The sequence below is a fragment of the Limulus polyphemus genome, unplaced genomic scaffold (assembly GCF_000517525.1).
Source record: "Limulus polyphemus unplaced genomic scaffold, Limulus_polyphemus-2.1.2 Scaffold2728, whole genome shotgun sequence".
Lineage (NCBI taxonomy): Eukaryota > Metazoa > Arthropoda > Merostomata > Xiphosura > Limulidae > Limulus > Limulus polyphemus.
This window is the reverse complement of record NW_013668338.1, coordinates 77173-91358: the sequence shown is the minus strand read 5'-3', so window position 1 is coordinate 91358 and position 14186 is coordinate 77173. Positions and strand designations below refer to the sequence as shown.

General features: G+C 32.9%; 1 protein-coding gene across 2 annotated transcripts in view; it reads left to right on the top strand.

Annotated features, from left to right (window-relative positions):
• LOC111087838 (lachesin-like) overlaps positions 1–5728 on the top strand; it is a 74833-nt gene extending 69105 nt beyond the window's left edge. For both annotated transcript variants that reach the window (XM_022395932.1, XM_022395933.1), the window contains one exon: positions 687–5728. In XM_022395932.1, coding sequence (XP_022251640.1) covers positions 687–832 — 146 coding nt within the window. In that variant the 3' untranslated portion in view covers positions 833–5728. The remainder of the gene's footprint in view (positions 1–686) is intronic.
• Positions 5729–14186: the final 8458 nt, after the last annotated feature.

Genomic DNA, 14186 nt, shown 5'->3' with positions numbered 1-14186 from the left:
GTGCTTAATTACAAACAAACCTTAGTTCCTACGATCCTTAGATAAATGAAAGAATGCGTTCTCTTTAGTGGCCATTAAATAAACATTGTTAGAAGTATAGCAAGAATGTCCTAATAAACGAATATTAACACAAGTTTGTTCAGTGTTAAAAGGTATAGAGTCAGAATGTATTAGCTATTCATATATTTTAGCTCTGTATATCTGTTTCCATCTATAGATAAAAATCAGTGTAGAAATATCTTAGATTATTCAGTTCTCATTTAAACTAAGCGACCTAAGCTGCTTGATTATCAAAAATCTTTAAGGAGACTTCTTGAGATAATAATTGAAATATTTTATTGAATTAGATTGAAATTTATTTGATTGGATACAGTTTCAGTTGTTTAGTAACTGAAATTTGGTGTGTTAACATGAAGTAACATTTCAACCTTATAAGCATTTTACTTTTGGGATCCAAATGTTCAGTTTAATAAAATTAAATTAAACCTCGTAGAAACATCTAGACGCTCTGGCCATTTACAGTGAGTTATTATTATTTTTTCAATTTTTACTTCAATCAGTTGTCGCTTTAGTTCTCAGCACTCACTCGTCTATCTCTCAGTTCATATGACGTTACAGTAATATGTTGAAACTTTACTTGTATGTATTCGTTCCTTAAACTAGTTAAAATCTTTTTTTTTCCTCAGAGAAAGAAGCTGGTCTGACAGTTCCGAGTGGATCCTCATGTGTGAAGATTTTGTCTGGCTTCTGTTGGAGAATGACAATGGGATTACTGGCATACGTAGTGTGTACTAGTACGTCACCACTTTTGTCCTATTTACCAAATCCTTAGACCGTTCGGTAATAGATGACGTCACAGTACTTTAAAAGTGAAGATTCAACTCTTCAAAGTTACAGTTTTCTTTCAACAGTATATCTTGTTTGAGTTGAAGCATCTAACGAAGAGGACAGTCATCATTTTAAGTGTTATTCCAGATAATATAATGTATTGATATTCTTTCTGCGGTGTATATCATTTTAGTCGAAGCATCTAGCGACAATAATGTTCACAATTTTATTGTTATTCCAGATGGCGTTATCAAGCTGTAGTAAGTCATTGTATAAGGGTTAGGCCTTTTTTGTATATATAATAGTGTGGCCTTGGGAGACCTTAACCTTGTTCACTTAACAATTTCAAGGCTTTTGCATAGTTTGTCATAGATGTTTCATTGAAGCAAGTTATAAATTACAACTCATAAACATATTGCAAAACAAAACAAAACAAACAAAAAATGTGCACAACCAGATAGGATATCTTTCTAGTAAAATAAATTGATTTATATAAACTATTTGGACGAACATTTTCAGTGAGCACACTTATATTTCGTCTTTTAGATTAAGTTAAGTGAAAAGTTTAAAGAACTGATTTACATATGACTCTATTCAGCAGGAGAGTGTTTTACTCATCACTATCAACTCCGTTAAATCAGAGACGACAAACTTTGCATTTAGCCACAAACAGAGCAAACAAATGCTAAAACAAAGTCCCCTTGTTAATGTCATATTTTTCTGAATAAAATTTCGATCAAATGCTTTGTACTAAATATCTTTGTTTAAAGCAGTCAATTTTTCGCATATTCTTTTCTAGTTTTTACCACATTCGTCTTTATTTATTGCATTCGTACGTAAACGGAAATGTGCTTTATATTCATGTATTATCTAAGTATAAAAACTGGATGGCAAACAGCGTGTAGTGACATTATTGAGAGCAGTAAACAAGTTTGTGTGAAGATCAAAATATACATTTAATAGAGATTAATTGAAATGCATTATTTGTTTATTATAACAGTATATTGTATAGGTGTTTTGCTCTGATAATTACGAAGTAGGAAAACTACGTATTATTAAGATTTTAAACTGTAATAACTGTAAAAGAGCTCACAGAGAAAAACAATTTGTAAGGTAATGGTGCCCAACTTAATTGAAAAAAATATATACAAATGGATACATTTGTTTATCTTATTTTGTTTATTTTTTTTTGTTTTATGACAAATAAGTTAAATATATCATATACACACGTGCATTTAGTTCTGTTTTACTGCTTACTCTAAATAAAAACGTCAGAAAAAAATCTGCGATGCCCTGCTAGAAGTGAACTCCCCATTAATAGTTTAAAATTAAACCATATATGTTAAGCCTAAGACGACACTTGTGGAGGTTGTAAATAACGCAGCTGTTAATAAAAATACAACGTTTATCGGTACGTACGTAACAAATGTTTAAACATGATACCTCCTTCAGTTTCATTTTTTAGATGTTTACTGTGTACATACAATGAAACGTCGGATTTCCTTTTAACACGTTTTATCCGAGCGATATACGATTTAAATTACACATACTTCTAAGTTAGGGGATTATACGGCTAAAGTAACAAAAAATATGTTTAGTCATACAATTGGAAATGTCAAAGAATTCTGCTTGAATGTAAACATCTCACTTTATGTATATTTTGATGTGTATATAACTATTCGATTTACCTCAAACTTGTCTTGTTCTTAAACTAATATTTATGAACTTATTTTATTAATTTCTTTGGAGTCAAGAAGTGCCAAATTTTACGTCATATTCCAGCCCCTGTCACGTCATGGTCATACTAGTTTCATTTAGTTTGTATGTATACATAATGTGTGTCTAAGTAACAGTTTAAAAAATTATTGATCTTATAAAGTAAAATGAAAATCGTTCCATTATTAAATATTCGAATGTCTACTACACTGTAAATATGGCGTTGTGTTTAAGTTTACAACATTGTTAATTTTGGATTTCTGTTGGACACGAGAAAAGTTTTGTGCACGAGATTTATGGCTATCGTCAGTATAAAACTCGTGTCTCTGATAAGGTTTTGTTTATTTCTGAGTTCCATGTAAAGTTCTTGAGACAAATCAACGTGTTAAAACCTAATTATTATAAAAAGTATGTTCTATTTCCCAAATCTGGTTCTCGTCTTGAGATACGTCAACGTGTTTAAACCTACTTATCATAAAAAGTATGCTCTATTTCCCAAATCTGGTTCTCGTCTTGAGATACGTCAACGTGTTTAAACCTACTTATCATAAAAGTATGCTCTATTTCCCAAATCTGGTTCTCGTCTTGAGATACGTCAACGTGTTTAAACCTACTTATCATAAAAAGTATGCTCTATTTCTCAAATCTGGTTCTCGTCTGATGCACTGGAATACAGCTGTTAGTTGTTCGTTGATATGAAACTTGGGTATATATTGATAACAGCTATGTTAGATCTGTTTTCAAATTTAGTGACATTAGTTGAAAAACCAGTCGTGTTTAAAACATTATGAATTTAGCAAAACTTGTGAAAAATCAGCTGTATTTAAAATGTATGCTGTTTGTGAATTTACTGGCACCTTATTTCAAAAGCATGTTGTTTAAAAAACATTTTAGCAATGATTATTCCGGAATAAGTTTTAAACAGCTAAACAATGTTTATAAGACAATTTATTTATAAAAATAATAAAATAGGAGCACTATAGATGCAGACCAAAACTTCATATTTAGCTTTCAAATCTTATTAAACTCGCAAAAAGAAAACTAAACGTAGAACTAAAACTGGGATAGGCTGTTTGACGTAATAAATGGTTGTTTTCTTAACTTTTATCTAATGCAATACATGTTTCCTGAGCTACTGGTTGGCTACTGGGCAACATTATCAGATATTTCTGTGTACTTCAATAACTGTACCTATTTAAGTTCGCTGTGATGCAGATTGTGGTTTTAGTTTATAGAAATAGGTATTTGAAGCATATTAAAGATATACAAAAGGATGGTTACAAAGGCATGGGATTTTTAGATCACATCGTTTTCAAGTATATTTCTTTAATAATTGCTTTCAATTCTTATAGATCTCTGTAAGCAAACATTAATACAAATAGCTGGTATATCTTTGTGATGTAAGTATAAAAATCCATTTCTACCAAAAACCTACTGTGTATAAGACCCTTAACTAACTCGAATAACTTAGTCACTTGTTCGTTCAACAGACTTCTCAATACAGACTACGATGTCCAAGTCTTTCATGCATATAACGTTTCACTTCTTCTCTACACATTTGATCTTATTTATCATTGGTTAAATAAATGAGGATTCATGATATGAGGATTTTTGTTATTTTTGAAGATACTTTTCTAATTTCGTCGTTAATGTTTTAAAACATTTCTGAAGTGTATTATTTACGGTCACTCTATAAATTACATATTGTTACTGTTGATGAAAATAATCAAATAGGATTGAATTTTTCACGGTAATTAAGTGTTTGGTTCTTAAACGGTAACTACGAGACAGTTAACACATAGCTACATCCATATGATTAATATAAAAAGAAACTAACAAAAATATTTTCATTAAAAATAGAAGTTTAATAGGTTAGACTGTAAAATCAGAAATGTCTTACATCAACTTGAGGCATTGTGCACAGTTATAGCACTGCCGAATATTAGGGTTAACTTTATCATACATCCTGGCTTTCCTACTTATACCTACGTTACTTACCAGATCATACATCTTGGCTTTCCTACCTGTACCATACGTTATTTACCAGATCATATATCCTGGCTTTCCTACCTAAGCCTTACGTTATTTATCAGATCATACATCTTGGCTTTCCTACCTGTACCATACGTTATTTACCAGATCATATATCCTGGCTTTCCTACCTAAGCCTTACGTTATTTATCTGATCATACATCTTGGCTTTCCTACCTGTGCCATACGTTATTTACCAGATCATACATCCTGGCTTTCCTACCTATACCATACGTTATTTACCATATCATACATCCTGGCTTTCCTACCTATACCATACATTATTTACCATATCATACATCCTGGCTTTCCTACCTATACCGTACGTTATTTACCAGATCATACATCCTGGCTTTCCTACCCATACGGTAGTTTAGTTACCAGATCATACAGCCTGGCTTTCCTACCTAAACTTTACGTTATTTACCATACTCTATATATATATAATTAACGTAGTTGCATATTCAAACACTTTATCGTAGTTTACATTTACACCTGGAAATACAAAAACTTACGAAAAGCTGCTTTCCTCTACTGGTCATAATGAGAACTAATCCTTGATAATAGTTTCATATTTTCCTGAAGTTAACCTATATTCCACAACAAGATATAACTCATTCACATAACATGTTTGATAACCACCCATTCCTAAGTATTGTCTTTATTGGAAAACAAGTTGCTATTTAACTTAAGTAACTTTGGTTACTATGATTAAAACATCAAGTTTTAAACCGTTTGAAGACGCTTGATTTTTTTCAATATTTAGAACGTGATGGATGAAAATAAAATCAATTAAAAAACATAAGCGCCATTTTTGCAGTGTACAGTTCTTTCTAATTTAATATAATTGAATAAGTGTAAAATGTGTGGCAAAGCTGTTTTAAGAAACTACAAAAATGTATTTTGCCAGTTTAGTTGTTTTGGTTTTTTACTGACTAGCTCGATGAAATTCGAATCTCATTGTGGAGTTGAAATTTTTTCGCAGATAGTTCTTGATTTATTTATTTGAATGTAGAATGATGTACCTTTGCTTCACTAAAAGTAAATATTTGTTTAAGAAGCCGATAAAGAATGTAAGTTAATCTCCTGTGAACAAGTAGGAAATGTGATGTAGCTACCGTGACGTGCGCAAATAAAATTATGTTACAATATACATCTGCCATATATATTCTTGTTTATTGCTTTGTTACAAACTATACATTTCAAGCGGAAGGATTAAAGAAACTTAACAAACTGCTTTCATTACGAGTCATATCTAAAACTTGGAACCATACCATACTGTTAGCGAATCAAATTCCGAGTTTTTAGAAACCCAGTTCCTGTTGATATTGTTACGTTTCTGGTCGTTTGTTAATTTCCCGTAAAAATTCTTCCAGAGGAACTTCAGTGATACGAGTCCTTTCTTAAATAAAATTAGTTTATTCTTCCTCAATACAACTTTGCAATACACAGAATTTCCACAGTCACTTTCACTTTCACACACGCTATAATTCACAATGATTTACACACTTTACTTCGGGCTTGACTCGATTATCCGTCTCTGTATCTCCCTATCTGCCAATTGTTCCTCCGCTTTATTTGCCGGCTTATATACTAAAAATAGAGGGCGCGTAGAAAAGACTAGAGTTGCCAGGAAGAGACATGATCCTTCTAGAAACTCATGACGTGTTAACAGTGTCACGTGACTTCTGCTGTCGTAACAGTATGCTTGTACTTTGTCAATTAGAAACAGACAACGTAGTGACTATAAACTCTCATCTACAGGATATGACGTTATTATTCAACCTTCTACGACGTGAAATATTAGAATTCTGTAATGTTTTTATTGTTATTCTAAAAGAAATTCACTAAAATAATGTACTGTTCAGTGTAGAAATATAAGCACAAAACTGCCGAGCTGCATGTTTCCTTTTTTTGTTGTCAAAATGCAGTATTGTAACACTATTGCAAATTTGGACTAATATTAAACACCTTAATGTTCTACAGTAAAGTTTGTTTCGGTAAACTACAATTTGATTTATGTTTGAAACCAAAACCAGGAATTGCAATAAGACAAACAATCACGTTTGGATTAATTACAATATGTTAAAAAATGTTATTTTTCTAATTGGAACCAAAAATAAAACAAAGATGTTAAAACAATGGATATTATTGGATAAGAAACAAATATTTGTGAACTTAATAATTACCGTACTTTTGAAGTGAATAACTAGTGTGTACTTTTTCTAGACATACACTGACTACTCATTTATTGAGACGTTTCTGTACATTCGTAGAACTATTCAATCCTGTTTGTAGCATAAGCAGATGGTTAATGCCCCATAAGTAAAATAAATGAAGTTTGAGCCTGATTATTCTAGAATATTATGAGTAAGAGCAAGGATTTATTCGTCTTTTAAAGGAGTGTGACATGGGTTCTTTTCTTGCGGAAGGTCTTCTCCAAAACAATTTCTTTGACCAGCTATTCAAAGATATTAATCATATTAAGGGTGGCAATCAGGAAGAATTACGTCTATCAATAAGAAAAGATCAAACTGTATCAAACCATGATGGTCTCTTAGTAGGTCCGAGTTAAGTGTACAGACGTACAACGCTACAAATCCGGGTGCGATTCCCCTCGGTGAGCACAGTACAAATAGTACACTGTGTAGATTTGCGCTAGAAAACCGAGAAAACAAAGACAGAGAAAGAAGACGATGATAGAATCTTAGACTTCAAAACTATATTTGTCCCTCTGGACTGATTCTATCATTAAAAGCTAGGATTCCACTATCTTTCAATAATACATCGTAAACGAAATTAAAATATTTCAGCTGGTTTGTTTGTTTGTAGTTAAGCACAAAGCTACACAATTTGTCTATCTGTGCTCTGCCAACCACGGGTATTTAAACCCGGTTTCTAGCGTTCATTTCAAATGGAAGTCAACAACCAGTGCCTAAATAATCCTTAACTCGAAATTAGCAACACTTAGAAAACAAACTGTAGACAATGAATATTTCGAACAGTATAGTATAATAACCTTTTCAACATTAACTATGGAGTAAAAGTATTTAAAAAAATCAAGAGACAACGAAAACCATTAGAAATGATGTAATGATGTGGGGATTGTTCTTGTGTAAGAATTGGAGTCCTTGATTTTTTTTAATTTTTTTGGAAAAATTAAGACTTAGAGAGTGCTGTTACAAAGGTAAAATTCTGCCGCAATTATATCGTTAACTAGTAGAGACCTGCAAAACATTTGTGGTCAAATTAGTATATTTATTGTAACATTACTTCTTTAAATATACGATCATAGGCTTAAACCATGATCAATTATATTTCCAGTTAAGTAACTTAACAGGAAGCAAACGAATGCCAAGTATGAAGCTGATGTATCAAAACTGTCAGCTTCAAAATATTACATAAGAATTCTAATCGCAGACACCGAAATCTATAATCCACTTGTCTTAAGCCTAACTGTAGTTAAGCCTATATTCGAAAAAAATAAAAATTACCACTTTAACTTGTGTACGTTTTTTACTCTAGTTTAGTTAAGTCTAAATTTTATCGTATTTAATGCTATCAATAAATAAACTTACAATGTTATTGTATGACCTAATGCTAGCCTTTTTTTTCTTGCGTAATTTAATTAATATTCTGAAGGAAGGACGGAGGTCTCAGGGGATTTTGTACAAAATTCTAGCCTGTTATGTTTCTGACGGGTGGGCAAAGCTAGTATATATATTTATAAACCACAAAAAGAACTGTCTGTCTGTCTGTCTGTTTGTCCGTCCCTTATCTAACCACTCCCAGGTCGCTTGGCCAATCTCCACCAAACATTGTGGGATGATATTTTGAAACAAGAGGAATGTTAATGGAGATTCATAACCCCTCTGTTACCCATTATTGATGTTATTGAGCATTTATTATCTTTGACGTTATTTAACAATAACTACATACACAGATGGCGCCACGTCAGTATGAAAAAACCTTATTAAATTTTTAAATTAAAACAAAACATACACACAGTGTGAGGGAGGGCAAACAAAAATCTTATATATATTTCAGAGAGTGCACTAGCACGTTCTATGGTGGAATGCAATGAAAAAATTGTCGCCACTATTGCAATAATACATAAATTCAGCTGAAGTTTCTACTCCAACAGTCACCATAAGGCTGATATGAAGAGTCGTTTCTTGAGTTATATTCAGTTCGTACTTTGACCAGTTACCTGTCAAGTTCGGTCCGTAAAACACTTCTTCGGCCAATGACCATCAATTAATCAATCACGTAAGACACTGTGGAATGACATTAAGAGCTGGGTGTTGAAAGCGGGTGACAGAAAGCACCCCTACCGCCACTATTTTCGCAGCTACCTCTTCCTTCAAAGTAACCCTGACCATCGCACAATATTTACTATGTTTTAAGTATGTACATAATGAGTTCTTAAAGCTTATACAAAACTTTTGGTGAGGTAATAATGAATAATGTAGTAATATGTTACAAATGAATTGTGGAAAAGATAATATTTTTGTGATATTTACCATAGCATTCAACCCACTTTTTTTCCAGTTCATAAGTCAGACAAAGAACAGGTACCTCAGCTTGTTATCACATAAACCACGGCCAACTATGACCTAAACAGCAACAAACTCACCTGACTGGCCAAAACATAATTTTTATAATCTACTTTTCAACCACTCCTAATATTTAAAAACGCCTATCAGACAAACCTTTTAAATCAATCAAGACACTAAATTAAGAAACCAACAAATATTTTTCCAGTTTCGCTATCTAGTGCATAGACTAACAACGTTATCAGGTTATACTTTTGTTGCTAAGCAACATAACATAAGAGCCATTGTTAAAAACACATATCAGACAGAGATTTTATAAAGAGTAATAGAAGAACGTGAAAGATTGTTGAAAAACGTGATAGTGTTTTTTTTCTTCTTCTTCTTTGATCAGTTCAAGGATTGGATCTCAATTTAACTGAGCGTGTTCGACACGAACTTGAACTTTGCATTCTCTATCATGATCTGCACAGGTTACCATGCACTTTGTCATATTTTTTGTATCAGAATATAAAAAAATAATAGCTTAATAATACATGTGATATTCGAAGGTTTGGCTGCCATATTGTCCTATAAATATATCTATTTTCAGAATAACTGAATAAATAATAAATGAGCATATCACCTCATTGTACACGATTTTCTAAGCAACTTAGATTACAAACACCTAGTGAACAGATAAGTTAAAGAAAACACGTATTTGTAATGAACTTAATTTATTGTTATCAAAAGTTAAATAGTAACACTTTTTAAACAGTGGTCAATGATATACTGACTAAGAAGTTTGTTGCTTAGCCAGAACGAAAACGTTTGAGCATATAATAGCAAATACTGTAAAAGATGACATTTTCCAGTGGTCAGTGTTTTAGGTTCATAAGCTAAAGGTTGCAGGTTCGAGGGTGGCTCGTGCCTAGTAGTTATATCAGTGTATAATATACATTACTCATGTTTGCTACAATCTACCCAGCTGTAAAAAGTGTACCAGCTGGTGGGTGTGATTTAACCTGCGATGAATTGGCATCTCGTCCAGAAGGATTTGTGTCACCATTCTCATCCGCTTGTGCCACTGGAAGCCGAGTTAAGTAGCTGTCCTAGATGTCACGGATATATTAACTTTTTTCTAACACATGTAGGCATGTTTAGCCATTCTCTGTGAACTGAACTCATATGACTTAAAAGGAAGAGACTGTATAATAAGGAGGACTTCCACTCACTTTGTTTATTGTCGGAAGCTGCAGCCGAGGACTTCCACTCGATATCAGAAACTACAAAGACGAAATGTATTTCAAAGGTACTCGTATTCTCTTCTTACTGAAGAAAAAGATACTGTTGGAAACCAGGAAAATAAACTCTTGATATAAGTATTGGTATCATTGTTATGTTCAATGACACTTGTCATTGTCAAAGAGATAATGCTTAACGTCGTGTACTCTAAAATTTTGGGTAAAAGCATTTACGTCATACACTCTAATGTCTACGTAAAATAATTTAAGTCGTGTTCTATAAAGTTTTGGTAAAAGTTTTTATGTTAGCTACTTTGAAATTATAATTATTTATGTCATCTACTTTAATAATATAGGAAAAATTATTTATGTTAGCTACTTTAAAATTAAAATTATTTATGTCATCTACTTTAAAAATGTAGGCAGAATTATTTATGTTAGCTACTTTGAAATTATAATTATTCATGTCATCTAGTTTAATAATGTAGGTAGAATTATTTATGTTAGCTACTTTAAAATTATATAAGTAAATTTTAAGGGTATACTTCCTAAAAACCTGCAATAACATTCGATGAAATTTTCAGTAAATTTATGAGGATAATGTTTCTAAATATATATATTTTCCAATAAGCATGAAAGTAAGTTTATGTTTTATTACATATTTTGGCTGTGTCACTGCTTTTATCATTTACAGAAGCTTTATATATATATTTAGTGAAACAAAAATGTCTCGTTAAGAAATATGCTTGGTTTAATACCTCCCTTAACACGAGTATTAGTTGTACACTTTAAATTGTGTACAATTCTGCTAATTTAAAGTAGTAATGGCCTACCAGTATATAAAAAGAACTAAGAAGTTTCCTCACAAGTTTCAAACTGAATGTCTAAGAATAGGATTGCAAATTTTATTTGTTTGTTGTTAAGTACAAAGCTACACAACTGGCTATTTGTGCTGTGCCCACCACCAGGAGATTTACCACTGGGGAGTTAGGCCTAGATGAAATGATCTTTTATTTAGAATCGTTTAATCATTTTAAATATTATAGACGCTTCTTAATTATTTAAGATAATTTTAAAGTATGAAGAAAACGTTACGAGTTTTTAGATCAAATCACAATTTCATCGGCCTAATCGACGAGACTGGTTTTTCGTCGTAAACACACAAAAACAATAGTTCTCTTTTTATCCTTAAACATTATTTTTCGTGGTGATTTTAAACTTGCAATGAAAATTTTCTTAAAAACTCCAGTTCTGCCTGAGAATATTTCGATAGATATGTTAATGATTTCTTGTAAGATGAATTTATTTGATAAATTTTAAGGAAACTTTTCACCTGATTCAGTTTATAGCACACTTTCAAACGAAAGCAGTTAAAGCTTTACATTTAATAAAATGTTATTGGTTTTGTAAAGGCCTTAAGTACATTTCACGAATCATACGAATTATGAGACAAATGATCTGTCTCCCTTTAATTAAAATAATATATAGGATCATTTTTTGAACCATCTCGTACTTTATCAACGTTCCTACCAATATGCAATATGTTTGACCTATCTGACTATCGTTTATCTGTCTTTTGTTTGCTTTTTACGACAGACTTATGTGCCATCTGCTATACATGCCTGATTTATCTTCAGTCGGCTTTATATGACTGCCTTATATTTCATGGCTTTAGTTGTTACTCTACATTCTAGAACCAGTTACGTCACTCTCCTTTTCGTATGGCCATTATAGTCGCCACCTACTTGATGTGGCTCTTTTAATTAACTTGTATACCTGTCAATCTCTGTATCATATGACTGTGGCATTTTGGATGAAAGGAAATAACTTTCACAGTGGCTGATTAGACCTTATTTAAGACTTTCCTGTTTTAGTTAGAGTGTCTGTTCATCATGAACTTTGCTGTACTTTGTAATGTTCATTTTTAGCCACCGTATTACAGTGATTAAACGATTTTTATGCTAGAGTTTTAATACAGGTTAAACTTTATGCACCCATTCAGCGTTGTAGTGTTAACGATGTAAGTAGAGTTTCCCCCAATACATTGGTTCTTATACACCAAAAGCTTCCTACAGCGCACGAATATAATATTTTACTTTAAAATAGATTTTACATCAAAACTGAGATTTGGACATAGATCTTGCCGAACTTTGGGATACTTGATGAGATGATGGAATATTACCAATTGTGACTGGGAGTTCAGGTCGAATGATTTTCGTTCTCATCCTTCTCATTTGTTGATTTAAGAATCTGAGGTTGGATTAAACTTCCTGTCGATGAGAAAATTATTAAAGTGTAAGTACTGAAACAATAAAGTCGACAATAAATCGGGTATGGTAGATATACTATTTGAAGGGGTGTTGATTTTTCGCTCAAGAATCAGCGTACAACTGCGTGGATAAGAATTAGTGCACAAGTATTTAATAATAACACTTGTTTACTATATTTTAGTTCATCTAAAATTATACACGGACTTTTCTCTACGTTAAAATACTGTTACGTCTCTGGTCGTTTGTTAATTTTTTTGTAGAAATTATTTCCGAGAAACTTAGCGATACAACTCTTTTCTTAAATAAAACTAGTTTATCCTTTCTCAATTCAACTCTGCAATACACTTAATTTCCACAGTCACTTTCACTTAAACACGCGCTATAATTCAAAATAAACGATCCACGCACTTTATTTACTATCGCGCTTGACTCAGTTGTTCGTCTCTATCTGTCTTCAATTATCTATATATCTATCCGTCACTTCTCGCCGGTCTTATATATACAAAATAGAGGGCGTATCTAGCAAACGCTAGAACGTTCGACAGGTTCCTCGATCTTCCTAGATACTCATTACGTGTTACCAGGGTCACGTGACTTCGCTGTCGTAACACTGCCCCTTCCTTAGTATTGTTCACCCCGAACAATAGCCACTTAAATTAAACCAATAGATAATTAACAATAACTTAATTAAATCTACAGAATTTACAAATACAAAATTTAAATTCGACAAAGTCTCTTAATTTTACTGGACGTATCTTCTTCCGTACTGGCTTCTGCTTCACGTGAAGTTCATCTGCTCCAACAAGTATTGTCCTATTATCGTTAATAGTCATATCAGTGGTAGTAACTTCATGAAGGGCTTCACTGTTTCCCTTCTCAAAACCGAGTAGAGTTTCTTCTTCGACAGTGGCCTTTCCAGGTGGCACATCTTCAGCGGCGTCTTTTGTTCCATTGTTCACTTTGTCCCAACTGAAATGTCCTGGACCATGATAATGCCAAAGCCTGTTGGCATGCACCACCTTTGACTTACCTCGCCGACCACATTTTATTCGGAAAGTCACGTCTGAGAGACAATCCACTATGTCATATGGGCCGTTCCATGGAGATGACAACTTAGGAGACTTCCCTTTGGTCTTCCTGGGATTATACAACACACCTTGTCTCCTGGTACAAAGCTGACTTCAGTAGAGTTCTTATTACAACATAGCTGCATGGAATCAGCAGACGTTTTCAAGTTTGAACGCACTTGATGGTGAATATTATCCATCCTTTCCGATAACACTTTCACGAACTCTGACACATTCTCAGGCAACTCTTCATAAGGTGGGCGTCCTGTCATCAGATCCACTGGCAACCGAAGTTCCCGACCAAACATCAGCTTTGCTGGAGTGTATCCAGTGGCTTCATGCTCTGCTGTTCTATAGGCCATCAATAGTAGAGAGAGTAAGACATCCCAGTCATCTTGGCGGCTAATACAATCTTTGCCAATTCCTGTCTCTGTATCCAGTTGCACTTTCTACCATCCCATCAGACTGTGGGTGAAGTGGCGTTGTTCTGATCTTTCA